General features: G+C 38.2%; 1 protein-coding gene across 35 annotated transcripts in view; it reads left to right on the top strand.

Annotated features, from left to right (window-relative positions):
* Positions 1–25,714, top strand: part of MAP2 (microtubule associated protein 2) — a 214,013-nt gene extending 188,299 nt beyond the window's left edge. For 7 of the 35 annotated variants that reach the window (XM_081143129.1, XM_081143125.1, XM_081143126.1 and 4 more), the window contains 11 exons: positions 951–4,622; positions 4,825–5,031; positions 5,204–5,338; positions 8,112–8,173; positions 11,207–11,377; positions 12,327–12,483; positions 13,771–14,111; positions 18,690–18,782; positions 20,673–20,754; positions 24,215–24,327; positions 24,552–25,714. In XM_081143129.1, the coding sequence (XP_080999255.1) occupies positions 951–4,622; positions 4,825–5,031; positions 5,204–5,338; positions 8,112–8,173; positions 11,207–11,377; positions 12,327–12,483; positions 13,771–14,111; positions 18,690–18,782; positions 20,673–20,754; positions 24,215–24,327; positions 24,552–24,767 (5,249 nt within the window). In that variant the 3' untranslated portion in view covers positions 24,768–25,714. The remainder of the gene's footprint in view (positions 1–950; positions 4,623–4,824; positions 5,032–5,203; positions 5,339–8,111; positions 8,174–11,206; positions 11,378–12,326; positions 12,484–13,770; positions 14,112–18,689; positions 18,783–20,672; positions 20,755–24,214; positions 24,328–24,551) is intronic. The other 28 variants (XM_081143105.1, XM_081143103.1, XM_081143104.1 and 25 more) reach the window with 18 other exon arrangements.
* Positions 25,715–26,647: the final 933 nt, after the last annotated feature.

The raw sequence follows: 26,647 nt of genomic DNA, 5'->3' as shown, positions 1-26,647 counted from the left end.
TTTTGATTGGTGAACAAATTAAAAAAAAAAAGATTCATTTAATTTCTGTGAAGCATCTCTAAAGGCAATACTGGTGAATGCTTCCAGTTGGATGTGTTCCAGAGAATGAGGTCATGATCAAGGAGAGAGATATTTTATAGTTGACTCTCTTAAAAATTTTGTTATTCACATGACTTCCTAGTACTAACATTATAATTCAGATTTTCTTACATTTGTCATACAGACTAAGTAATGATCAGGAATTAAGAATTTTGAATACATGTTAGAAATTGACTTGTCAATTCTTAGACCATATCATATAAAGTCAATAGCAAATGTTTATTTATATTCCTGAAATTTAATCCCAATAAATTTTCAAAAATTATTTTAGTAATCTTTCAATGCCCCCAAAGTTGTTCCTGGCATTTATTGATCAAAATAATTGAAACTATTAACTCTTATTATAAATTAATTGGACTTCTGCCCATGGCTTACAAATGCACTTTAAATGAGAAAACAAATGAAAAAGTTCAGTAGAAATCAATGTTTTCCCATATTTAGTCCTATATATACATATATATATTCTTTTGTACCCTATTATTAGCTATATATTCAATATTCTTTAATTCATAATTTTTATCTGAAGAAGGTATATGAAATTTTTTTCTACTACAATACATATTGCATACTGTTTAGAGAGACTAAACAGACAAAAAAAAAAATTCACAGTATACTCTATTTTGATTCCTGTAGGCATTAATTCACAATGAGAGCTCATTTTAGCAGTAGTACAAATATATCTCAATCTTGACATTTTCATATTGATTTTTAAACGGGTAGCATGCTTGCATGTTCCATAGTTTTTCTTTTCACCCTGCCATTCATTTGTCATTTCAAAATATAACTTTAAGCTTACTGCCTGAAAGCACTTGCCTGTTGTTTTTTTAAAAAAATCAACCCAATTACTTCAGGTTTACTTACAGCCTCGAAGATGGAGTTCCATGACCAACAGGAATTGACTGCCGCTTTAGCTGAGCCATTAGACAAGGAGGAAAGGGAGCCAGAGAAACAAAGTAAGCCTGGTGAAGACTTTAAACACGCTGCCTTAGTTTCTCAGCCTGAGACAACTAAAACTTCCCTGGATAAAAAGGACAGACAAGGCACAGAAGAAGGAAGAGCGCCTCTCACTCTGTTTGGGCACCCTCTTGGTGCTGGCCTAGAAGACTCGAAACAGAAGACAGAACCAAGCCTAGTGGTACCTGGTATTGGCCTCCCTGCAGAAACCCCAGGTCCAAAAGAACAAAAGGACTGGTTCATCGAAATGCCAATGGAAGCAAAGGATGAGTGGGGTTTAGTTGCTCCAGTATCTCCTGGCCCCCTAACACCCATGAGGAAAAAAGATGTATTTGAGGATATCCCAAAATGGGAAGGGAAACAGTTTGATTCTCCCATGCCGAGTCCTTTTCATGGTGGAAGCTTCACTCTCCCTTCAGATGTCATGAAGAATGAAATAATTGCAGAAGCATCACCTTTTGCCCCTGCCCTATTACAGCCAGATGACAAAAAATCTCTGGAAGAAACCAGTGGCCTGGTAGCAGCCAAAGACATTTCTAAAGTTGAAGAGCCCCATAAGGATAAATCTCACAAAATGGCAGAAGTACCAGCTTCGGAGGCAGTTACCTCACCCAAAGATGCCCACATTCAGATTGTAGAAGAATGTGTCCCAGAGAGAGTTTTAGGAGAAGAAAAAGGAGCAATAAAGCAAGAAAGTGTGCAGAAAAAAGAGATGTCCACCCTTAGTGGGCAGGAATCTTCAGTTACTGAAAGGGAACCTCAGCTAAAGCTTGAAGAGAGCGAAGCCCCCAAATTGACAGATAAAGAAACAGGTATAATTCAGCCCTTTGCAGAGCACACTTTCTCAAAAGAAAACCAGAAAGGCCAAGAACCTACATTAAAACAGGAGTCATTCCCTGTTACAAGTTCGCCTTTGACCTCTAAAACACTGGAGAAAGTCACGAAAGAACCAGCTGCGCTAAGTGAAAAGAATGCTATCGAGGACCTATTTGAAGAAAAAATTGCTGACAGAGATAATAAGGTTGAGGGAGTTGGGGCTGCAACATTAGCTGAGCTTGACATGCCGTTTTATGAAGATAAGTCAGGAATGTCCAAGTACTTTGAAACATCTGCCTTGAAAGAAGAAGTGACCAAAAGCTTCCAGCCAGGCAGCGATTACTATGAACTGAGTGACACAAGAGAAAGTGCCCAAGAGTCTTTTGATACTGTATCTCCCATGCATAAACATGGCGACAAGGGACTTCAGGCAGGTAAAGAATCTCAGCCTGGTGCTCCAGCACAAGAAGCAGGGTACAGCACTCTTGCAAAGAGTTATCCACCTGATTTACCTGAAGAACCCAGTTCTCCTCAAGAAAGAATGTTCACTATTGATCCAAAAGTGTATGGGGAGAAAAGGGATCTCCACAGTAAGAATAAGGACGATTTGACACTAAGCAGGAGTTTAGGACTTGGTGGCAGGTCTGCCATAGAACAAAGAAGCATGTCAATCAACTTGCCCATGTCTTGCCTGGATTCCATAGCCCTTGGATTTAACTTTGGTCGGGGGCATGATCTTTCTCCTCTGGCTTCTGATATTCTAACCAACACCAGTGGAAGTATGGACGAAGGGGATGATTACCTTCCAGCCACTACCCCTGCAGTGGAGAAAGCCCCTTGCTTCCCAATAGAAAGCAAAGAGGAAGAAGAACAGATAGAGGGAGAAAAAGCTACCAGAGAGGGAAATACTCAAGTCGAGACTGTGTGTGAATCGCCATTCCTAGCCAAAGATTATTACAAAAATGGTACTGTCATGGCCCCTGACCTGCCTGAAATGCTAGATCTGGCAGGCACAAGATCAAGACTAGCTTCTGTGGGTGCAGACGCTGAGGTTGGCAGGAGGAAATCAGTCCCATCAGAGACTGTCACTGAGGAGAGTAGTACTGGCTTGGCCCCTGTCACTGATGAAAACCATGTCATTGTTAAAACGGACAGTCAGCTTGAAGACCTGGGCTACTGTGTGTTCAATAAATACACGGTCCCACTCCCATCACCTGTTCAAGACAGTGAGAATTTATCAGGAGAGAGTGGTTCTTTTTACGAAGGCACTGATGATAAAGCACGAAGAGATTTGGCCACAGACCTTTCACTGGTTGAAGTAAAATTGGCAGCTGCCGGAAGAGTCAAAGATGAGTTCAGTGCTGAGAAAGAAGCATCCCCCCAACCAGGGCTGGGTAGGGAGTTTGATCAGGAGAGGAAAGCTAATGATAAGCTGGATACTGTACTAGAAAAGAGTGAGGAACATACTGATTCAAAAGAACATGCCAGGGAAACAGAAAAGGCTGGTGACAAAGTTGAAACATTTGGATTAGGGGTAACCTACGAGCATGCTTTGGCCAAAGAACTGACGGTATCAAAAGATGCATCCCCTGTCATGGCTGAGAAAGCAGAGAAAGGTCTCAGTTCAGTGCCAGAGGTAGCTGAAGTAGAACAAGCCAAAGGAGCTGAATCAGAACTGCATTTTGCTGCAAAGAAAGCTGAGCAGGGTCACTTAGATGTTAAAATCAGTGAGTTTGGACAGATGGCCTCGGGGCTAAAAGTAGATGCTGGAAAATCAACAGAGCCTAAATTCGAGGCTACCCAGGACCTCACTGTCTTATCCCCGACCCCTCAGGAGGCAGATGTGTTTATGGGTGTTGACTTGGGCCACATGAAAGAAGGCACCAGAGTCAGTGAGACAGAAGTCAAGGAGAAAGTAGCCAAGCCTGACTTGGTACACCAGGAGGCCGTAGACAAAGAGGAGTCCTATGAGTCCAGTGGTGAGCACGAGAGCCTGACCATGGAGTCCCTGAAGCCTGACGAGGGCAAGAAGGAAACGTCCCCAGAATCTTCTCTAATTCAAGAAGATGAGATTGCCATCAAATTGTCAGTGGAAATACCTTGTGCACCTGCTGTTTCAAAGGCTGAGACAGATGAGAGAGCAGATGCCCAGCTGGAATTCATTCAGCCGCCCAAAGGAGAAAGCAAAGACACCCCAGATATCTCCATCACGCCCTCTGACAGTACAGAGCCGTTGCTTGAGGCCGTCGGGGCTGAGCCAGCAGAAGCTCAGATTGAGGAGGAAGAGATAGAAGCCCGGGGAGAGTACGATAAACTGCTTTTCCGCTCAGACACCCTTCAGATTGCTGACCTGGGCGTCCCGGGTGTCAGGGAGGAGTTTTTGGAGACCTGCCCGGGTGAACACAAAGGCGTGATTGAGTCTGTTGTGACCATTGAGGACGACTTCATCACTGTCGTGCAAACCACCACTGATGAAGGGGAGTCGGGCTCCCACAGCGTGCGTTTTGCGGCCCTCGAGCAGCCAGAGGTGGAGAGGAGACCGTCCCCTCGGGCCGAGGAGGAGACTGAAGGCGAAGAGGCGGCCAAAGCCCAGGCGGAACCCAGGGACGGCTCCCCCGAGGCCCCGGCCTCCCCCGAGAGAGACGTGGCTGCGCTCTCTGAGTACAAGACCGAGACCTACGACGATTACAAGGACGAGACCACCATCGACGACTCCATCATGGACGCCGACAGCCTCTGGGTGGACACTCAAGGTGTGCATTATTTTTTTAAATTTTCTGCTCCCAAAGAAAATCCAATAACCTAATGGAATTCCCCCCCCCCCCACTTTAAACATTTAAAAAAATGCCCCCCTTGTGTCTTTCTTTTGCATTGTGTGAGCTGGATGAAGGGTTTTGCACGATGGTTACTAATGTTCTCGCTGTTGTTCTTGTCACGGTTTGCTTTGATCCGCAGATGATGATAGGAGCATCGTGACAGAACAGTTAGAAACTGTCCCTAAAGAGGAGAAAGCCGAGAAGGAAGCTCGGAGATCATCTCTCGAGAAACATAGAAAAGAAAAGCCTTTTAAAACCGGGAGAGGCAGAATTTCCACTCCTGAAAGGAAAATAGCTAAAAAGGAGCCTAGCACAGTCTCCAGAGATGAAGTGAGAAGGAAAAAAGGTTCATTTCACAATCACTTCTTTAAAAAATGTTTTTGAAGTAATTCATTATTACTCGTTTTCTAGAAGAAACTGCCTAACAGTGGTTAACTATTTAATGACGTTTTGTTCGGTGTTGCTCCAAATGTTCATTTTTTCCTGATGGTATGCTCTTTGTGTTTTCTTATTCATAGCAGTTTATAAGAAGGCTGAACTTGCTAAAAAAACAGAAGTTCAGGCCCACTCTCCCTCCAGGAAATTCATTTTAAAACCTGCTATCAAATATACTAGACCAACTCATCTCTCCTGTGTTAAGCGGAAAACGACAGGTGACTGTTCAATTCTGCAATGTGGCTGGCAAACATGGACATGTTTTGTTTTCGGTTTTGTTTTTTTAATCTCATTACCGTAGCAGCTTCTTCATTTTGTTTTTCTTCCCCCCAAAATCTCAGTAGTCATGAACGATTTCGCTATTAAGTGTCTCGTATCATTCTTTTTTTTTCCCCTCCCTGCAGAAGAGGTCATGACCATCTGTTTCTTTGTCATACTCAGACTTGACAGTGATTGTATCTTGGCATTGTGCTCTAGTGTCACGTTCTGGGGACTCCTATTTTCATTCTGTGTGTTTGGTTAGACGATGGCGATGACTATAACCGTGGTATGCACTCTCATTATTTGCTTATTTATCTCCCTCACGCTTAACCCCATACGTATTTGTCCTATTTTCTGTATCGTTGCTGCCAAATCTGTTACTGATGTTGATGAACTTACTGAAAACCACTAAGAATACACAGTGATTTTGAGATTGAAAATGAAAAGCAAAATCTGGGGTGAAATAGTGGTCGCAAAATGACTTTGCTCTGGATGAAATGACATCTCTCAGCTGACATTTCATCGTTGAGACTTCCTTAAACGTGTTGGGCCCAAACTGCTAAATCTTCCTATATAATTCAGTGTTCAAAGTTCAAAGATAAAACTCTCCCACCAAATTTCTTAGAACTTAAGTGGATTTCTATTTCACTGCCTTCTTATTTTTTTGTCTTCTTCAAATATGCTTTTTTTTCAACTGTTGAAAAAAGTGATGGAATGAAGGAGTGCAATATATTACAAATCACACAAAAACCACACAAATATCTATACTGCAAATTCTGTTCCTAAATTATAGTGCTAAGTATTTATTTAAATGTGTAATTATACTAGGATAATCTTAATTTACAATATATTTTAACATTTGTTAAGTGGCATACTTGCAGTCTACAAAATAAGATATCAGATTGCTGGATCAGAAAGGAATTTTTTCCTTTCTATTATATATTAGAAGTGCCTTTTAATGAATATTCAGATGGTTTTAACCTTTGTAAGAAAAAGCATTAACCTTTGTAAGAAAAAGAGTCAAGTAACTGATGGTTTTATGGTAGCCACTAATAATCAGTTATTTTCCATTTGTGTTCATATTGGAATCGTTTTATGTGCTTTTCTTCAAGAACTAGTCTCTAAGGTGGTATTTGAAAGTAGAAGGCGTATAATGGTGTACAAACCTTGATCACAAAGATTCAGGCTGAAGAGTTCCTCTACTTAATAGTTAGGATTCACATGTCGTCTCTAAATCTTATATCACATCCTACTTAGTTCATTTTCGTTAAATGTGGAATTTTTCTTCTAGTTAGACATATATTTGGGCAGGCAGAAACTCTTGGTTTGGGCATAAAAATCCTATATCCTACCTGAAAGGCTATATCAGGATTGTGGAATTTCAGAGGACATGTCCAACGGTTTGATGAAGTACCTATATTCATTTCTGTTCAGTTTATCACGCAAGAGTAAATTGCCTTTTGAATTCAATCATTAAAGGAAATTTAAGATCTTTGGACGAATTAGGATCTTCCCTTATTCTATTCAAAGGTTAAGATACTCAGGCAGAAAGCTTACACCAGACAGAGTGCCACTGGCTTGAAGCAAACTCTATGTCACAGAAATTTGAGACATATTATAGAAATAGTAAGGAGGCATCATTTCCACTGCTTCTTCCTAAAAAAAAAAAAAAAAAAAAAAATCAGTTCCAGAATCTGTGAATAATCTTACTAGCCAGTCCTAAATAGCATGGAGCATATTGTACACAGTTATTATTTTTATGTTAGAGCTGCAGATGGCACAAGAGACATTTTTGAAATTCATTCAAAGTGCTTATAAGGATAAGCGTATCCCCCACCCCGAGGTTTTCCCTCTTATGAAAGAAAATTAAGGAAGTAAACACACAAGCTTGTGTCTTTCATTTTCTAAGCGCATGGAAAGTTTTCCAAAACACAAAGGATTGTTTTCAATCGTTTAAGTCAAGTCAGGTAAGTCACCAACAGAAAATATGCTGGAGATAATGGAGTTTCAAATTGAGACCCGAAGTATAAAAGAACAGCATGAGAAACAACAGTAACAGATGTGGTAATAATTTCATGCAGTAAGTTCATGTGTAGAACGTGTTCTATATTCCCGAATTTAAAGTTCTCTCATGTTTTCTCTCTTTGAGAAGCTCTTTTTCTTCCCTTCTCTTCTCATGTGATGCGTTTCACATCAAACAAGTGTGTCATTCATACTGTGAAATGGAAGGGTGCAGAGGGAAGAGGGGGTGGCCGACCAACAGAGTTGGGAATATAAAAGGCAGAAATATCTGTAGGTATGCCAGTGGCCACAGAAGGAGGGCTTGGGGATCTTCATGGACTCTCTTTTATATCGTGCCAACCCTGGAAACCAGTCATGAAATTAAATTCCACAGCATTCAGATTGCTACTCTGTGACTCCCGTTCTAAAGGATCTATCCTCATGTCATAGTAATTTAAAGGTACATCGGTGCAAAGAAAATTATTTGGTGTGCTTAGCTGTGCTTCGGTGAACCCTGGGCTGTGTTAATCAGCACGCCCTGGAGTGGGAGCCACATGCTCTGGTGTTGTTATTACTCAGGTCTCTTTAGGTTACCGAATTTGAGTCTCAAAATAAGCAAAATGTTGCTCTGCATTAGTCTGTTGACAGAACTGAATATCCAAAGGGTACTGGAAATGCGTTTATGGGTTTTAGCCACTAAGAATGGGGTTGTTTGTGTCTTCTCCACAGCAGCAGGCGGAGAGTCATATCAGGTTCCCAGTGTATTTAAGCAGACGAAGGACAAAGTCGCTGTGAGTACACGAACTTCTTCTGTGTTCTTCATTTGAAGTTGCCCTTGGCATTGGTGGCAGTGTTTTAATAACTTTAGATATGACTTAGACTTTAGCTGTTTACCCCTACGCGTCGTTTGAAACCCGAATGATTCTCGGCGGCATTCGGGCACGTTTGAATGTCCTCTGGGATGACACGTGGTGGTGGCTGGTGAGGCAGAGCTGGGATTTAGGCTTTTCTTTATTAGTAAGACAAAACGTGGAGCAGCAGGGTGATCTGGTAAAAAGAGGGGAGCCCCATTACTTACTTTTCATAGGTTCAAGCTAAACGATTATAATTAACACAAAACTAAATTTCAGAATACATATTTCTTGTTTCCACAAAATAATAGGAGCAAATTAAGCATGTAGATGAGCAAAAGTAAGTAAAAATATATTAGAATCCCTTTATCTCAAGATAACTTGTTACCATTTTGATGTAAAATCTTGACTTTTTGTACACTTTTATAGTTTTAATAACAAAAACACTATGTATCAATTCTTACACAGTAAACAGAACACTGTCATTTAACATCCTTATACATTATTTTAATGACTATATAAAATTGCATTTTATTCATTTACAGTATATACTTAATCAACTACCTATTATTTAACATTGAAACTATTTTTTTGTTTAACAATATACTGTGTAAAAATCTTTTTGGCTAACTCCTCTGAATGCATCCATATGCATTTCCTAGTAGTGAATCTATTGTTTCGAGAAGAAGGCCCATATTTAAAGTTTTGGCTACAGATTGGCCTCCAGTAAGATTCTGCTGACTGCTTTGCCCTCCAGCTGTATACAAGAGTGCCCATGGTCATCTCTTCTAGATATTTCTATACTTTTTCTATATTTCCCAAGTTATGGAGATGAAACATCTTATTCTAATTTGGTTGTATTAGTGATATTTAACTTCTTTACATGTTTAAAAATTGTTTTCATATTTTGTGAATTTTATTTTTCATATTATTAACCATATTTTTTAAACTTCCAAAAGACCAAGGTCAACATGAAGTATTTTTCTTCTTTCTGATTGAAAGAAAAAAGAAATTGAAAGAGTACTAATAAAATCCTAAAATTACAACAAATAATTTGAGTGATGTTAATTAGTAACATATCACAGTGTTCTTGGGTCTTAGCCATCAGGTATTAAATATAAATCACAATTCTTTGTTTAGCTTTTTCAAAACAAGTAAGATTTTAGACTTCCACTTTTCACTTATTCTCAAAAATAGGAATTCATTTCAAATAACAGCCAGACCTCTCATATCATCTTGAACCCAAGAGGCTTTATGTTGTAAAAGCATAAATAGATATATATTTATTTGATTTGTATATAGATACTTTTAGACGTAGCCCTGAACATATGGTAAGCAATAGAATCCATTTATTGCTTTGGTAAATATTAGTGTTTATTTTGAAAATACTGTGATTTTAAGAGTTGTAGGCTAGAAAACAGACCATGTCCAATATTAGCTATATTATCTTTTCTTCCTGTGTCTTAATTTTCCCAAAATAATGGAAGGAGTAAAAATTCCTGTATCATAAGTTAATTGGAAAACCTTTAGGAAATTTTCTGCAAGTCCCTTGTCCTTTGAATAATTCTACAGGGGTTGGCATTCAATGCTTAAGACAGAAACCATATGCATCTTCTGACACAAAATTAACTTTTTTCCCTTGTACATACCCATCTTGTCTTTCTGAAGAAGATTAGACCACAGTTTTTTCTAACTTTTTCATTTAACATCCCCTTTTTTTCTTCCTTGTAACCTCATTTTTTCCTTTTTCCTGAAATCCTAAGATAAACTTTTATTTTTCTCTGATATTCCGTATATCCATCAGAACAGTTATCTCCGAGTTTTCAATTGATCTTTATTGTGAACCTGACCTATAATCCTTCATTTCATTTGGATTTTGTGTGTGTTTATTTTATTTTGTTTTTGTTTTTAGCATCAGATTAGTAGTTTTCTTTCATAATTTGTAGCAATCCAATTACTCCATTTTTCTTTCCCATACTCACACTTTTGAAGTTCACTACTTTGTGGGTAGCATCGATAAAAAAAGAATGACTCCTGCTGACCCAGTTAACATTCCCACACCAGGTGCTGGGTCTGTAAAACGGGAAGTGATTTGTGCAACACCTGAGTACTTCTGCCTCTGGTAAAGTGGCTACGGAAGTTCAAACTTGAGATAAAAAATTGTTTCAACTATTATTTTTAAACAACTAAGTCATATGAATTATTGGAAGGTAAAATAATAGAGTTTCCCATGATACATGTGGCATACCAGCATAGCTTTCTTTCAAAACCCTATGCACCCAGCCCACTTACTTAAACTTGCCCACCATCTCCCCCTGGATTATCGACACCTATCAATTCAGTCTTGTGATTTTTATGGGCAGTCTCTTTAGTGCTGACTTTCATTTTTAGAGTTTATAACACATCATACAAACTGTAACCTATGCATAAAAATGTTTGAATTTTATGGTATAACTTGGTCCCCAGTATGCATTTTACTCATAAAATAAACTCAAATGTAAACTCTGTAGTTTTCTGATGAAATCAGCATAGATTGTCTAAAATATATTTTCTCAAGAAAATTTTATCAGATTTTAAATATACCTTGTTCTAACGTTCTTGAAATGTGACCACTGTATCGGTTATCTATACATCTTAAGAGCTGTGTTTATCAAAGGAACAATTCCAACAGACTCACAAGATGGTATCATGTAAGACCTATGGATTAATCAGAGACTTTATACTTTGAATCCATAAAGAATATTTTAATCTGTATTCTCATATATGAATATTCTTAAGTTAAAAAGAGGTATTCAATGAAAATCTTTTGTTCTCATATAAACATACATCTATTCATCAATTATAACCATTTATCATCTGTTCTTATTAAAAGTATACATTTAATTTCTTATATGTTTATACATTTTTAAAATTTTCCTTTTACTTCGTAGTTTGGTTTATTTTGTGCTTTTGTTTGTTTTCTTTCATGGCTAGAATTCTACCTTGTCAAAGATTCCTGCCTTACAGGGTAACACAAAGTACCCAAGATGCAGCTCAGCCTGCCCTAGTCCGACTAAAAGGACTACATTTTCTGACAGTTTTTTAATACAGCCCACCTCAGCGGGCTCCACAGACCGGTTGCCATACTCAGAATCAGGGAACAAGGTAAGGCAGCAGGTCGGTCAGAGGTGCAGAAAGGAATATAATTTGGGAAAAGGTTATAAGACCCCATTCAATAAGTGAATGATAGCAAAGACCTTAAATTCTAATATAACTGACATATAAACAATAGACTTTTATGAAAAACAAATGCAAATGAAAAGCTTCAGTAGCTATGAACAGTTTAACCATTAAAAAAATAGAAAATGTCTTTTATTAGGTATACCATCCATTTTTAATTTATTATTTATTTGATATTTAATAAAATTTCAAATACAAATAAAATATTAAATCTAATATTACATGTAGCGTGTTATATATAATATTGTATAAAATCTTATAATAAATTATAATACAATGGAAAGTTTGGACTTGGCATCAGACACATCAAGATTTAATACTAACCTCTGCCACCTACCAACTTGATGATCTTGAAAAAAATTATATAAACTGATTAAAACTGTCTCTGCTATAAAATGCTTATGTTTTGTAGTGAGAATTAAATCATAAGTGGTTGGAAAGCGGTTCTGGCTCCTGTCACATAGTGCACAATATATGGCAGTGGCCCTTGTTAGGAATGTTATGCATGCAATGCCCTGCTGGCACTCCTTTTTGATTAATAAATTATCATGCTAATGAGGGTTTTTCAGTAAAATTACTAATTTACTGAAAATTACTTGAGTAAAGTCATTTTGCCTATGTTATCCTTTAGAATCGGAACTTCACAATCCATTATTAACACTAAATCCAAAGTACTCTGTTTTCATAAAACCTCTAGGCAAATGTGAATCCTGAGTTTTGAAGTAGAAATGCTTAGAAGCATATGAAACCAGTGGCGTGTGTTAAAGAAACTCATCTGTCAGCATAGGAGGAAAACTAGCCAGAGCAATGTAATCACCTCGTATAATTAAACCTGAGGATTCCCGGGAACCCAGCGGCCTCTGTTTTCCCCCAGCAGGATGGAGTGAGCAAGAGCCCAGAAAAGCGCTCCTCCCTGCCCAGGCCCTCCACCATCCTGCCGCCGCGGAGGGCCGGCTCGGGGGACCGGGGCGACCGAGACGACAGTTCCTTCTCCCTCAACAGCTCCTTCTCGTCGGCGCGGCGGACCACTAGTAGGTTATTTTGGCTTGGCCTCCTTTCTAATCACTGTTTTTAAATCCTATAACTGGAGCAGAGCTTATGGACTTACACTTTACGTTTGTAAAAACATGCTTTAAAATCAGATTACATTTGTCCTGAGAGTCAGAAAATCCAGACTGCTGATGGGTCTGAAGAGCTGTCTGAATCAAAATGATTCATGGAGGAAATGAGTGCATACGGCTTTATTATCCATTAAATGGGATTGAAACCGAGTCATTTTTCTCAGTATATGTCTATATACTGGTGGTGGTGGTGGTGATCCAATGTTTGGTATTGACAAAAGTGCTTTGAAATTTGTAAAGTGTATTTTTATTTACATCATTATTCTTTCAGAAAACATTTGAAATGGCATTCAAAAACATTTAAAAATGTAATATGAGAGAAACATACATGAAAATGGGGGAAAGGAATTAGATGATAGAATGAAACTAAAGTCAAGTTGAGGCAAAAAAAAATGCATCTTGCAATATCCTGAATAATTGACAGTGAGGGATTATGGATTTGATTTCAAACTACTAAACTAGTAATGAAAGTAGAGGAGAAAACACAGGTACAAAATTTACTGTGAATAAATGTTAAAACATCCGACTTTTCTAAGAAGAGAAAGGGACTTTGTAGGTATTAAGAACTAAGACTAATTTCCTTGTGAGGAAAGCACATGATGTTGTAGACAATGTCTGACATCATTGAACCGCTTTCAGTAAACACACCTGCAACTCTCAGTGCTCAGCATAAGCTGAGGGGGAACCATTGAAACACAGTTCAATAAATGACTTTCTGCACAGTCCAGTTATGTGATTGAGATCACAGTTTTATATTGTATGTCCACCTGGGGAATTAACTGACTGCACGGGAGAATGAATGGTCTGCATACCATTCAAGGAACCTGCAATAAATATGAACCCACGGAAGATGAAGGGCAGACTCTTTTTGCAGCTAATGGCAGGTCCATATGCCTTAATGGTGACCCAAGTAAAAAACAGCTTTGACATGTTCGTAACAGAATTAAGAAGAACATACCAAGACAACCCAAGTTTTACTCCTGCTTTGATAGCAATGCATGTTCAAAAAAAGTGTACCAGGTTCTGAACCTAAAAAAAGAAGGCTCGCCTTTCCGAGCATTGCTGTAATTCATAAATGTTCTAAATGCTTTAGAAACCGAATGCATTGTGAGTTCTGACAATTATGGGAAGAAGGATACCTTGAGGAGAACTTTCTTGTGCTGAATTTTTGGTTTTGCTTTTGATTTGTTAATATAGGGTCAGAGCCAATTCGCAGAGCAGGAAAAAGTGGCACTTCAACCCCCACTACCCCTGGATCAACTGCCATCACTCCTGGCACCCCACCAAGCTACTCTTCACGCACCCCAGGCACTCCTGGGACCCCTAGCTATCCCAGGACCCCTCACACTCCAGGAACCCCCAAATCTGCCATCTTGGTGCCCAGTGAGAAGAAAGTCGCCATCATACGTACTCCTCCAAAATCGCCCGCTACTCCTAAGCAGCTTCGACTTATTAACCAACCACTGCCAGATCTGAAGAATGTCAAATCCAAAATCGGGTCAACAGACAACATCAAATACCAGCCGAAAGGGGGGCAGGTAAGAATCGTATGAATATGTATTTCCTGCCAGGTGTAAAACCCCACTAATTATTATACCTTCCTCATATTATAAGCTAACAGTTCTTACCCAAAAAAAAGGGAGGTGCTGTTACTGGTTATGATTAATTACCAAGAGTTTGGAACTTATCGGAGAAAGCTAGCTTAAAAAATATAATGAAAATCACCTGACATATCCATTTCTTCTGGTTATTATTGGATAAAAATTGGTTTGACCATATAAGAGAAACTTTCATTTGGTTGCTAACAGATCTTTTCTAAATGTATCTTGATTGCCTTGTGCATTTTAACTTAAGAGATTAAAATTTCATTTCTGATAAAAATTTGAGCGTTCTATTTTAGATCCTGACTGTGAGCTCATCTGACTATATTTTAGTGATTCCTCTTTCTTCTCCTTCCTTCTCCCCCAAGGGTTTCCTGTGACATCTTCTACCATTTCCCCATGTTCACTCCAAATCAGATCATGGCTTACCAAGTTTGTTCTCTGGTTGCTGTTCCCTGAACATTGCAAAGGGCGAATATCCCTGTTGATAATGAATAGATAGTTCTATATGGTTTTGATGAATAAAATTGTACTAGAACCCTATTTAAGAGTAATTATATTGGATAGAGTTATTAATAAAGCTCTACCTATTAACTCCAGCTCCAGAGCAAACATTCACAGCTTTTCCAACGAGGGATCTTTTTGTTCTGCCTTGACCCAAATCTTCCTTATATACTGTATGTTTGGACTAAGCAATTAGCATGGAAGGAGATAATAAAAATATAATTTAGCATTTTCCTTGTGATATTGATGTACCCATGGGATAGGTTGACTTTTCTTGTCATTGAAGGGATAATACACCCATCTTTGAGAGAAAGAAGAAAGGAAGTGATAATTTTCTTTGTATGTGAATAAACTTATATTCCCCTCTCAATATTCCAAGAAAGCCTTTCCTTTTAGCCTCAATAATTTTTCCTGCCACTCTTTTTCTTATCAGTGGCAGAAAATGTAAGAGATGCACTGCAGTTGAACTGCCCTTGTAGGAAAAATATATCACTCAACATTTTAACACTATCCTGTAAAAAGCCTCCTTACAGTATATGATCTCAAACACAGGGAGTGTGGAGAGGTTCTTTTTCTGTACATGTTAAACTAGAAAGTTTGACCGGATTTCCGCTTTATAGAATGACTGGGAAAATGTTTTGCTAAAACTTTTTAGAAATTGTCAAGATGATATGCTGAAAACCTTTGTGATCTAATTGGAAATTTATAAATGTACATTTGGGGGGCAATTGAAGCCACATGTATGTTGTTCCCAGTTGTAAATTGATTATCTTAGGACATTTGAATGGACAGTAGCCAACCCAGAACCATTGAAGAGGACAAGACAATAGCAATTCTTTCTGTAGGAGCCAAGTTTTGCAGTAAAGGTATGCAGTATGTAGGTATTGAAAAAGATAGGTGCACAATTTTTATTGATGAAGATGGGAGTAAATTTGCAGATGAAACCTTAATTCTCTGCATAGGCTCTATCATCATACAATTTGGAGTGGTTAGATTGTATGCAAATGATAGAATTTTAAAAGTTTTATTGTTGTTTTAACATTTGCACAATCACTAAGAATTGGGAGAGAAAATGTATAATAAAATATATATGTGTCTTGGGAATTCAACAACTTTCCAAGTTGAGAAGTTTATTACTTGCTCCAATTTGAACATTTTTTGCTCTTCTATACATATGGGTTTTGTGCTTATAGCTGTCATCTCTCCTTTTAAAATCCAGTTTTCTATTGGCAAAAAGTCTCCGCTCTGTGGCTTAGTTCAGTGAGGCAAATCGATGCCTAATGTCACAGATAAGCTAGTTGAGATATGATGAGATTGACAGAAAGCAATAAAGTTAATCTTTTTAGCTAAAACAAGTTCATTCTATTGGAAAGAATATATGCAATTCTGAATTTGTTGTAGACAGGGAGCTTGGCTAATTTAACTCAAGGCAAAGGTAAGACTATCTTATTAAGTTTATTTTGAAACTGTCTAAATCTAAGTTTTAGAATAAATAGCATTAGTTGTTGAAGAACACAGTTGCTTGATTAAGCAAGGGTAGGAAAATAAACAATTTCTCTAAATGTATAGCATTAAAAACATTTAAGCAACAACTCAATGAATGGCACTTTATACCTTCTCTATGTATTTCTTATAGGCACATTGACTTATATGAAATATGCCTATATGTTTTGAGAGGTTTCTTGTTTCATCTCCATCAGCCTTATGAAGATCAGTATACACAGCATCATTTTTGTACCCTTATGATAATTTATAGTTACTAATGAGGTGATTTCACAGAGGCTGTCATTTACAGATTATTGGAGAGGGTGCTTAGGTGCGTCATGACCTCTGCCCGGCCGTTTCTGTGGACCTGATGGGTTGCCTTGTGAATGATGTGCATCTTCATTCATGAGCAGATGGTCATTTCGGGTCAGCTGTGCAAACGATGGAGGCAGCCGATTGACGATTCTCTCTCATCATTGATGTTTCTCTCTCTCCCTCTCCCTCTCTCTCTCTCTGAAATCAATAAAATAAAAAAAGGTCAGCTGGTTGTTTCAGTAGAAAATCTGTGACTCTAGAAAGTCTGGGGAAAATCAACAGAAATCGACCTTTAAGTTTTAGGATTTTAAGATTTAAATAATCTCTAAATAATGCTAGCAATATGTGTAACCACTTTGGGTTTGAATAATTCATTTTGGAAGTCATAAAAATTGTGAAAAAGTTGATTAAATGATAGAGTCAGATTCATGCAACTGAATTTTAGAATTTCCATTTTTGCAGCAAGTGAATCAGATTTAACATTTGGCTTTTGATCCCTTTGTAATGAGTCACTTGAGTGGGACTATAATGATCTCTAATTTAAAATTTGTTAATGAAATATGAGACCCTGTGTATTACTAAGGATGAGGAAATAGATGAATGCTATTTCATTGCCAAAATAATTAGATCTTCATGGATAAAAATTTAAAGTGTTATTATTAGAAATAATACGTAAAAATTATTTCCTTTCTAAAGTTAATTTTTGTGGCTTGAAATGTAAAGGCCCTTGTTGACTTAAAGGTACGTGCATCATGGTTTATAGGAAATTCTTCTATTACAACTACACTTGTTGTTTGATATAAACTATGTGATATGAAACTGGAATTTTTATTATGCCCTAAAGAGCGGTCCAATCATCACGTCTTCCAAATTCAGATTTTGACAAGAGGCCCTTCCCTTGGGCTGCCAATGAGAGTTGTCAATGATACTTCCCTATAGGGGACAGCTATCTTGTCAATGTTAGTTAGGCAGGCATTGCGATTTAAGCTTTGCCTACTTAAAAATAGTCAGGATTCATGTCCTCTTGAATTTTTTACTTTTTTTTGAAAAGACCAAGAGATGTGATACTATTTTGGGACACAGCTGTGTATCTAGGATAAATTTATTTAGATTTTTTATATATAAGAGAATAAACTGTCCCATAAAGCACTGAAAATGTGGTTTCTCTTTAGCTATTGGGGGAGAGGAGGAATAATAGTAGTTTTAGACAAAGTAAAACCAACCAAACAAACAACAAAAATAAACCTTTCTTTCCATGCTAACTTTGCTTATCTGCCCTCCAAGATATGCAGAAGTCAAAAGACACATCAAAGAAGTCACAAGAGTTATTACTTTGCACATTATATTACAACAAACTAATATATTTCCAGATCTGGATTTGCTATTGTCTTCAAGATAATTCTGAACTTCCTGAAAATAGAAATAAAACACCTAACCTCAGATCTGTTGGACCCAACCAAGGCCTGGACTACGTGACCTAGTAGTACAAGTCAGCTAACTAAAGTTCTTTGGTTTTCTCCTTTCCACCAATGGAAAGAATGCTTCCACACCCACCATCCAAGGGTAATGGCTGTCTATGAGCAGTTGTCAGAGAGAGACCTTTCAAAAGGCCACTGAGCCAAACCTATAGGGGAGGCCTCCTTGTTGACCCTCTTAGGAAACCAGGGGTTCTTCCCCTGAGTGAATGAGGACCCTCACCAGTAGCATTCACTAGACCTGTGCTATGTGGGCCAATAATACAGTTAAGTCACTTGTACAAGATGATTTATAATGGTGATGGCTGACATTGTCAGGGTTAAGGCGAGGCAGATAGGGCACTGGCATATCCTTCAGGATCCTGGGCTGAACTACACTGAGCTATACTATCGGACCTTCCATAGAGTGAACTTGAGTCCCAATGTTGCCCACAGTATTGGAAGCCTCTTCCTCACAGATTATCCAAGTTCTGTTCCTCTAAACTTCTGTTCCTCTAATTGCTCCCAGATTATGCCTGCCTACTAAGGTTCTCAAGCATTTGGCCCTTGGGAGTGCAGAAAAATAGAGTCTCATTTTTATGATAGATCTCTTCAGTTCCAGTGTTAGTTTTTTCTCTTAAATGATTATGTAGGTGGAAGGGAGTCTGGAGCCTTTGGGGCACTACCCAGTCCGGTTCCCTATACCCAGCATGTTGAAAGAAAAATGCACAATGAAGTTACCTCCAATTCCTTTTAGGTTAGGATTTTAAACAAGAAGATCGATTTTAGCAAGGTTCAGTCCAGATGTGGTTCCAAGGATAACATCAAACATTCTGCTGGGGGCGGAAATGTAAGTAGAAGCTTCCGTTGGAAAGCTGTCCTGATTGTGCGGAGCCATCTGCACAGCCAGCACCCTGTCTCCTTTCCTGCCTCCTTCCCAACACACTCCCCCTTCTGGTTGCTGCGCCACATGTTCCCCTGATCTGGGAGCTTGTCAGCCTTGCATTTTTGGTGATGGGTTTCCCATCCTTCCCTTTAAGATCATCAGCAAATTACTTCCTTTCAACTGAGAAACAGAACCTTAATGGAGTGCACCATGGTCTTCAGGGGGATGGAAAACCCACTTCACTTGCCAATTTTGTTTGCTGGCCTTTGGCCCCAGGGTATTTGCTCATGCTGTCTCTGTTCCCCTGCAGAAGTCGCCTGGGCGCACGCTTTTCTAGTTCCACTTACATTACTCTTGAAGCGCAGACCGATACAGTTGAACACACCCACTGTGTAGAACGGGCCTTCCGCGCCTCATTATTCCCGAGAGTTGGAAATCACCTGGAATAATACGAAACTGGTGAAGCATGGTTCATCTGTAATTTGAAGTGAAAGGATTCAAGTCCCAGTGTACATGTCCTAATGGTATTTTTCCTGTCTCTTAAATTGAGTGGAAATAATATCCTATGAGAGGAAGGGACAGATGAATCCATGTCTCTCAAGTGTAGTTGAGGCAGAGTTGAAACAGGCAAACTCAGGCCAGATCCTGTCATCTAAACTCGAGGCCCTGGCTCTCTGTGACTCCAATAATTTAGAGTACCAAAACCGGAATTCTCATCTGTCTAGTGACTCTTGGCTCCTTGCTCCTCAGCTGGGCAGAGATGGAGTCAAGCAGTGAAAGGAGAGATGAGAAGTGACTTCTACCAGAAACAGTCACCTGATGTTCAAAGTAGATCCACTGAGCATAAAAATGTCACTGTCATGGGAAGTCCATAGCAAGGTTTGCTGGGCTGAGTCTCAGGGTCAGTATTTACGTGGACATGGTTGCCCTCCTCCCTGTTGCCCTGTTGCTGCTCAGCACCCGGTACTCTCACAGAAACAGTGTCAGTCCTGGTAAATAGCTCCAGGGGATGAGCAGGTGGGCCCAGCTGTCCTCTACTGCAGGTCTGCTGGTCAGAACACCTAGTGGGAAAGAATAAATTGAGATAACTAATGAATTTAATATAAGTAGGGGAGCTTCCAGCCTCCAAAACAATAGTTTTGAACTTTCCACTAGAGAAGAATCACTCACTCAAATGTGCAGGTTCCCTGGCCCATTTCCACAGGGTCCAGTTCAGTAATTCCCACGAACTTCTGATGCAAATGGACAATGAACCACACTTGCAGGAGCACTGTTTTAAACACTGGGAGAGGAAATAATGTCAGCAAAATACAAAAAGGAAAAAAAAATGTTGTAATTAGTAATTTGGTGCACAAGAAAAATTCCATTTACCTAACACATGATAATACTGTTTTAGAAAAGCATGTTTACAGCTTTCTTCTTCTTGTATCTTAAAGCAATGCTGTTCTTTTTGTATCTATGGGCAGTGTCGGTCACTTTTATGTAAAAATCACTTTTGAAAGACTAATTTCTCTCTTCACTTGGCTCTTTGCTTATGGGAAGGTTTAACATGATGTGGCTTCGTTCTTGCCTTATTAATCCAGGTGTTTCTGTCCCCTTGTGGCATGATCTGTTTTCTACTAATAAAATCTTCTATTTTAGGATTTTCTTTCACTTGGGTCCTTCTTTCCAACCAAACTTGTGGGAGGACATATGGGGGATTATGTTTCCTATGTGTGTATGTACTTCAGTTTGGGTTCCTGGATATGTTGTAGTGTGTTGTGAGTTTGGCTATGTTTCTAGATTTTATGGATGAGCTTAGGGGATTTGTTCATGTCTAAACTATTTTAAGCATATTTTATGTGATTCACACAGGTACAGATTGTTACTAAGAAGATCGACCTAAGCCATGTGACGTCCAAATGTGGCTCTCTGAAGAACATCCGCCACAGGCCAGGTAAGTAAATACTTTTTAGTAGTTTGAGAAATACTATATTGGATTCAAGAAATTGACAGGCAACATTTTTGCTGTTGCGAAATACCCAATTGGAAGGACATTTCAGTATCCTGATACTTCATTCTTTTGAGAAACTTAAGTTTGAAATTTGGGCATCTTCATATGGACAAGTAAACTCAATTACCAAAAATAGGTCATATATCATAGGACAGGTTAAAAATTAAAAGGTATATAAGATGCACCTATCTCTATGTACTCAACATGCTTATTGCAGCTCTTGAAATATATAGTCTATAAAATACATTGGACCATGTATTAACACATAATTACATGGACTGCAAGCAGCATTTCCAAAGATTTTTCACGAGATTGTTTTCCTACGTTGTGTGAAATAAGGATTGTGGTTAAGTGAAGCTGAAGAATTTTATGGGCTGAATTTCTTGGATCCTTGAGTAGTTCAGTAAGCACTGTAAATCCTCAGCAGAATACAATGCTTCCCCAACTTATTTGACCGTGGGCCTCTTGTTTTTCTAGAATATCTCATGGGATTAGTGCTCTAAAGTAGAGTTCATATTCTTACTTCCTAAGAATTTTTCCCTCTCTCATGTGTGACTCCAACATACTTTGAGTCATTTTTCTGAGTCAAATTTATTTTTGCTAAATTCTGCCTCCACACATATGTAAATAACGGACAACTTGCAAATTTGTAATTTTCTTGAAAATATTTTGATACAATTTATATATACCGTTGTATTATAGAATAACAAGAGGAAGCAATTGGTTTTAATAATCTATACTTGGCAACTTAATTAAACCAGGTAATAGAGTGTTCCCGTCTATCATTGTCTCAAATGTTATCAGAAACAAGGTATAAGAAAAATTGAGCCCAGTAAGATTGCAAACCAGGAGAAGAGTATTAAGATTTATTAGTTGAAAAGCAAAGGTAGATAGGATAAGTTTAAAAAGGGATAAATACATTAGAAACGTCTAGAAATCAGGCTTTACTTTGGCAAAGGGTACTCATAAAGCAAGTAAAGGAATTAAAAACTGCTTATGTGGAATCTCTGTTGCTACTTTCAGAACTGCTACCCTGGATTTAGCTTCTCTGCCATTTCATGAGGCAGCAGGGACATGGCCCCATTCTGTCTGTCTTCACAATTCCCCTGTCTATAACTGAAGCCTACAAACACTTAGTTGACTTTGTACTTCCCTGTCAACAGTATGACAAGTATTTGGCCATACTGCTTATATTCTTCAAAAATACAAAAGAAAATATTGGATTCTTTAGTTCCAGACAGTAAGTATACAGTTATTCAAATTCACCCGGGTTCTTATGCACAGAAAAATCTTATATAGATAAGGAAATATTCTGTGTAAGATTTACTGGTTATTGTCATGGACTCCCACCTATTTCTAAATCTAGCGCTTCTTTAATAACTGAATCATGTGACTGAATTCATAAAGAAGCGTTAGCACAATGATCCTTGACAACAGCAAGCTTTTCGCAAGGTTACTTTGGAATGTGAAATGTCTACGGAGAATATAAAGGAAACCAGCCAACACCTGCAGTCGCAGATTGAAATGCCTGGTCTTACTGACCACTTCAGGACATACGAAGCTCGATAAAGGTGACAGCCTTTCACAGTTACTGCTCCTGAGGGGTGCCAGAAGTCTTCAGAACCAAAAGCATAGATCTCTTAATTCAAGTGGACTTCTCTAACAGTTCCATAAAAATTTCTAGTGGGGCTTTAACAAAAATAGGCTTGCATATCTGAATATATTTTGGGTCAATTACATTATTTTTTCTCTCTCAAAATACAGTTCAACAAAAATTTTAAGATTATATGGACACAACATATAATCGTAAAAGAAAGCTCAAAAAAGCAATTTCTATCAGAGGCTACCAAAAAATAGAAAAGTAAGATCTCCAGAAAGTTGATTTTATCTAGTTGAAACCTCAGTATCCTCCAGCCTCTAAACAAGAATGTTTTGTGAGTCACACTAACCTCATCACAACCAACAAGCGAGACTCACACTTGTTTGGCCAGGTAAAAAATTTCCTGCAATAATGCATATTTTGAGAGGACAACTGCCTTTCTCTTGGAAGCATGAGTTAAATAACATCATGCACATTTGAAGCTTTCAGGAGAAAAATAAATGGCTATATCTTCAAAGTGTAATCCAATAACACCATATAATATTAAAGGGTCTGGGCCAAGTAGTTGGGTGCTAATACAAATAATTGTGTAAGTATTTCATGAAAAACACACCACAAGGCCTGTGAAGCCTTTACAGACCATTCTCTTTGATCTACAGAGATAAATAAGCATCAAGAAACCAAAATTTAAAAATCTTTTCCATGTTTCCATAGACTCCATTAGGTATTTCTTCCCAAGTTAAAATCCCAAGAGAGATGCCATAATAACAGAGGATCATATGGCTTACCGCTGGCCTTCCAAAAAAAATGCACACAACCAAAACCAAGTTGCTAATGAAAGTGAAAGCAAGTCTCTGAGGTGGAGATGGGTAAAGGAGACTAATCCAGCTTCTTTCCAGGTCAAGGACATCAACAGAAACTCAGAAGTGCTCAAGGACAGGCTAAAGGACAACAAATACCTACCCAGTGTAGAACTCTTTGCATAAGCAAGCTTGAGAAAAGCATGCAGAAATTGGGAGACCACACTGAAGGATGGCACATGGCTCTCTCTTCTATCAGGAGAGCCTTGATTTTCAGACTAATCAGCAGTTAGGGAGATGGCATGGTCAAAACTCTGTCTTAATATTAATCAGGTCGAAGTCGGTATCAGATAGGTCTTAGGACATCATTATAAGCATGTGATCTCCTTTTGTTCCATCTACTAATTAAAATGAGAAGCTCTTAAAGCTTACTAGTATAAAAAAAGTAGCTCCTGACTTCAATTTTATCAGTCAAGCTATCAGTGTTGAAACTTACAAATGAATATATTACCCGGATGTGTACCATTTCTAGCCTAATAGTTCTTTGTACCAGTGACCTATTACCATGAAGAAGAATAAAGAAGAGCTTCATTTCAATATAATTTGCTCCCTTTGGAATGAGAGTCTAAATAGCCCAAGTTTTAGAAAGGACAGACTAGTATATTTTTATTGTGCTATTTTTAGAGTGTTTATTATACAGATAACAGAAACCTCTCTGGTATCTTAGGTTAAAATGGGTAGAGGAGAAAGGTATTAATGTGTAAAGCAATCCACATAATGGTACAAAAATGGATGTCATTATTATTCCCCATTATGTGGGGAAAATGGCATGGACTAGAAATTTTAAAAGATTTTTTTCACATTTCTGGTCAAAGGTATAGTAGAGTTAATTAAGCTTGTGGTTTACAGTGGTCTATCTCCTATAATCATTTTGGGGAAATAGTCACCACAAATATAAGATTTAATTTTAGCAAGGCATTTAAAAGCCTTTCTCCTCACTTAGGTGGTGGGCGTGTGAAAATTGAGAGTGTAAAACTGGATTTCAAAGAAAAGGCCCAAGCTAAAGTCGGTTCGCTTGACAATGCTCACCATGTACCCGGAGGCGGTAATGTCAAGGTAAGAAACAAGGTCATGAGCTGATCTCGTCTTTTCTTCTTTCTTAATCCTTCTGAAATACTCTCCCTCAGCATGTGTCCCAGGTCGAAGACCTGAACATGTAAGAAGTAGGAATGGCAGAGCTGAATAGAAGTGACAGTCACAGTAGCTCTGGGATATAGAAAAAGATCTGAAGGTCAGTTCAGATGCTTGAGTTAACAGGGACTGATGCTTGTCTTGAACAGATTGACAGCCAAAAGTTGAACTTCAGAGAGCATGCTAAGGCCCGTGTGGACCACGGGGCTGAGATCATCACCCAGTCCCCAGGCAGATCCAGCGTGGCATCCCCCCGGCGGCTTAGCAACGTCTCCTCTTCTGGAAGCATCAACCTGCTTGAATCCCCTCAGCTTGCCACTTTGGCTGAGGATGTCACTGCTGCACTCGCTAAGCAGGGCTTGTGAATATTTCTCATTTAGCATTGGAGTAATAATATTTAGGCATGAGCTCTTGGCAGGAGTGGGCTCTGAGCAGGTTATGTTTATTCTTTACAAACCATAAAATAAATAATCTCATTCCCAAACTCTAGTAATTGTTACAGTTTTATAAAAAAAACAACACACAACAACAATAGCATATGCAGAAATTGACCTGATTTCCATTTGCATCAGGAAGACACTGGCTTTACCTAAGTACAATTGGACGATTATTTTTGCTCTGCTCTGTTTTGCATGGAGTATTATTATTTGAAAAATTGCATTTTTACCTTTCATGTGCCTGAAGGCTATCCACTACATTCTGAAAGGCCTTGTTAACATCCAAGCTGCTCATTTCACCATTCTGTTGCTGGGTGTAAAGATAAAAGCTGCACATTGTAACTTATTGCAGGTTAAAATAAACCAAGGTATCTGATGGCAGGAAGGGAAGAGCATGTAAGAAATACGTGTGTGTTTTTTTAAGTGTTATTTTGTATAAAGGGGAAGAAAGATTCGATTAAGTTATTAACATTTGGGACCTGGATAATTATATCAGAGTATAAGTCAATTCAATAAATTATTTAACTAATTAAAAAATAGTTACGAAGCATTGGAGCTGCGGTTGAGGAAGTGGTGTAAAAGTGCTCTCTTAGGAATGAAGCACTTTCACTAGGATGGACTCATGTCTTACTAGAACGTCAGTTGATCAGCTAGATTTGTGTCCACACTACCGGTTTCACACCCCCTTTCCATCTGTTTGATACAGTATTATAGATATAAATATATATATATATTTCTCTGTGGCCATTTGTGAGACTTCCTCATATACTTGAATATTATACTTCCTTATTCACAGTATCTGTGTCTCCTGCACCCTTTGGTGTTGCAATTTTAGGTGTGTGAAAGTAGATGTTAGCAGGGTTCTTTCCCTATTTAAAAAAAAATACATTAAAAAAGACAAAAAGTTTTAGCATGAAGTTGCTTCTGTAACAACTCAAAGCTGTAACCCTGTTATCGTGCCAGGTACAAGTCTCTCCCGTGATGCTAGAAAAATTTATTTTTCTTTGCTTTCACCAACATGAAGTTTGTGGGGGCGGGTCCAGTTATACATAAAAGGGTTTACAGATCGTTGGTTTAAGATTATGGATGTAAATTATTTTATTTTGAATCACGGAATACTTTGGGTTTTACTTCTGTAATCATTCATGAAAGACTTAAGATTTCTTCCTTTTTTTTTTTTCCATTTGCTAAAGTTGAAACTAACAGTGGGATTTGGGACATGTTAGCCCATTCTTCCAAATACTACCTGCTTTATAAGTGATCTAACAGAAGAGATTTGGCTTCCTTCCCCAAAGTAAAGATCCCTTGATTGGAAAGGAAAAATACAGTATTTTGAGATGCGATAGCTACAAAGTACTTGAGATACAGATTTCAGAATCATTTTATGAAGGACTCTGTACAGGAATACTGTATCACTCAGCATTACTTATCAGTAGATAATACTGTTTTGACTTAATATACAGTCTAGAGATCACAAATCAATTAATTCCTCTCACAGATCATTCATCTTAGACTTAGGAGGAAACAGTCAATGGCCTGAATAAGGCAATGAGTTGCCAGGCTGAGTGGATGCATTTTAGTACTTTTATCTGTTCTTTTTCTTGCTCAGGGCTGGTATGTTAGACTTGAACAGTTACAGGCAAATTACCTGGTAGGTGTTTGATTCTTTTGAGCCAAATCAATTCCTGAGTACAAAGGAAGAAATGACAAGCATGGGTGAGGCAAAAAGGAAGTATAATAGCATCTAAGGGAGAATCCAAGGGGTGCAGTAACAGAGAGACACGGGTCACATTTTGTGACTCATTGAA

Source organism: Miniopterus schreibersii, assembly GCF_964146895.1.
Source record: "Miniopterus schreibersii genome assembly, chromosome: 7".
Lineage (NCBI taxonomy): Eukaryota > Metazoa > Chordata > Mammalia > Chiroptera > Miniopteridae > Miniopterus > Miniopterus schreibersii.
This window is presented reverse-complemented; position numbering and strand designations above follow the sequence as displayed.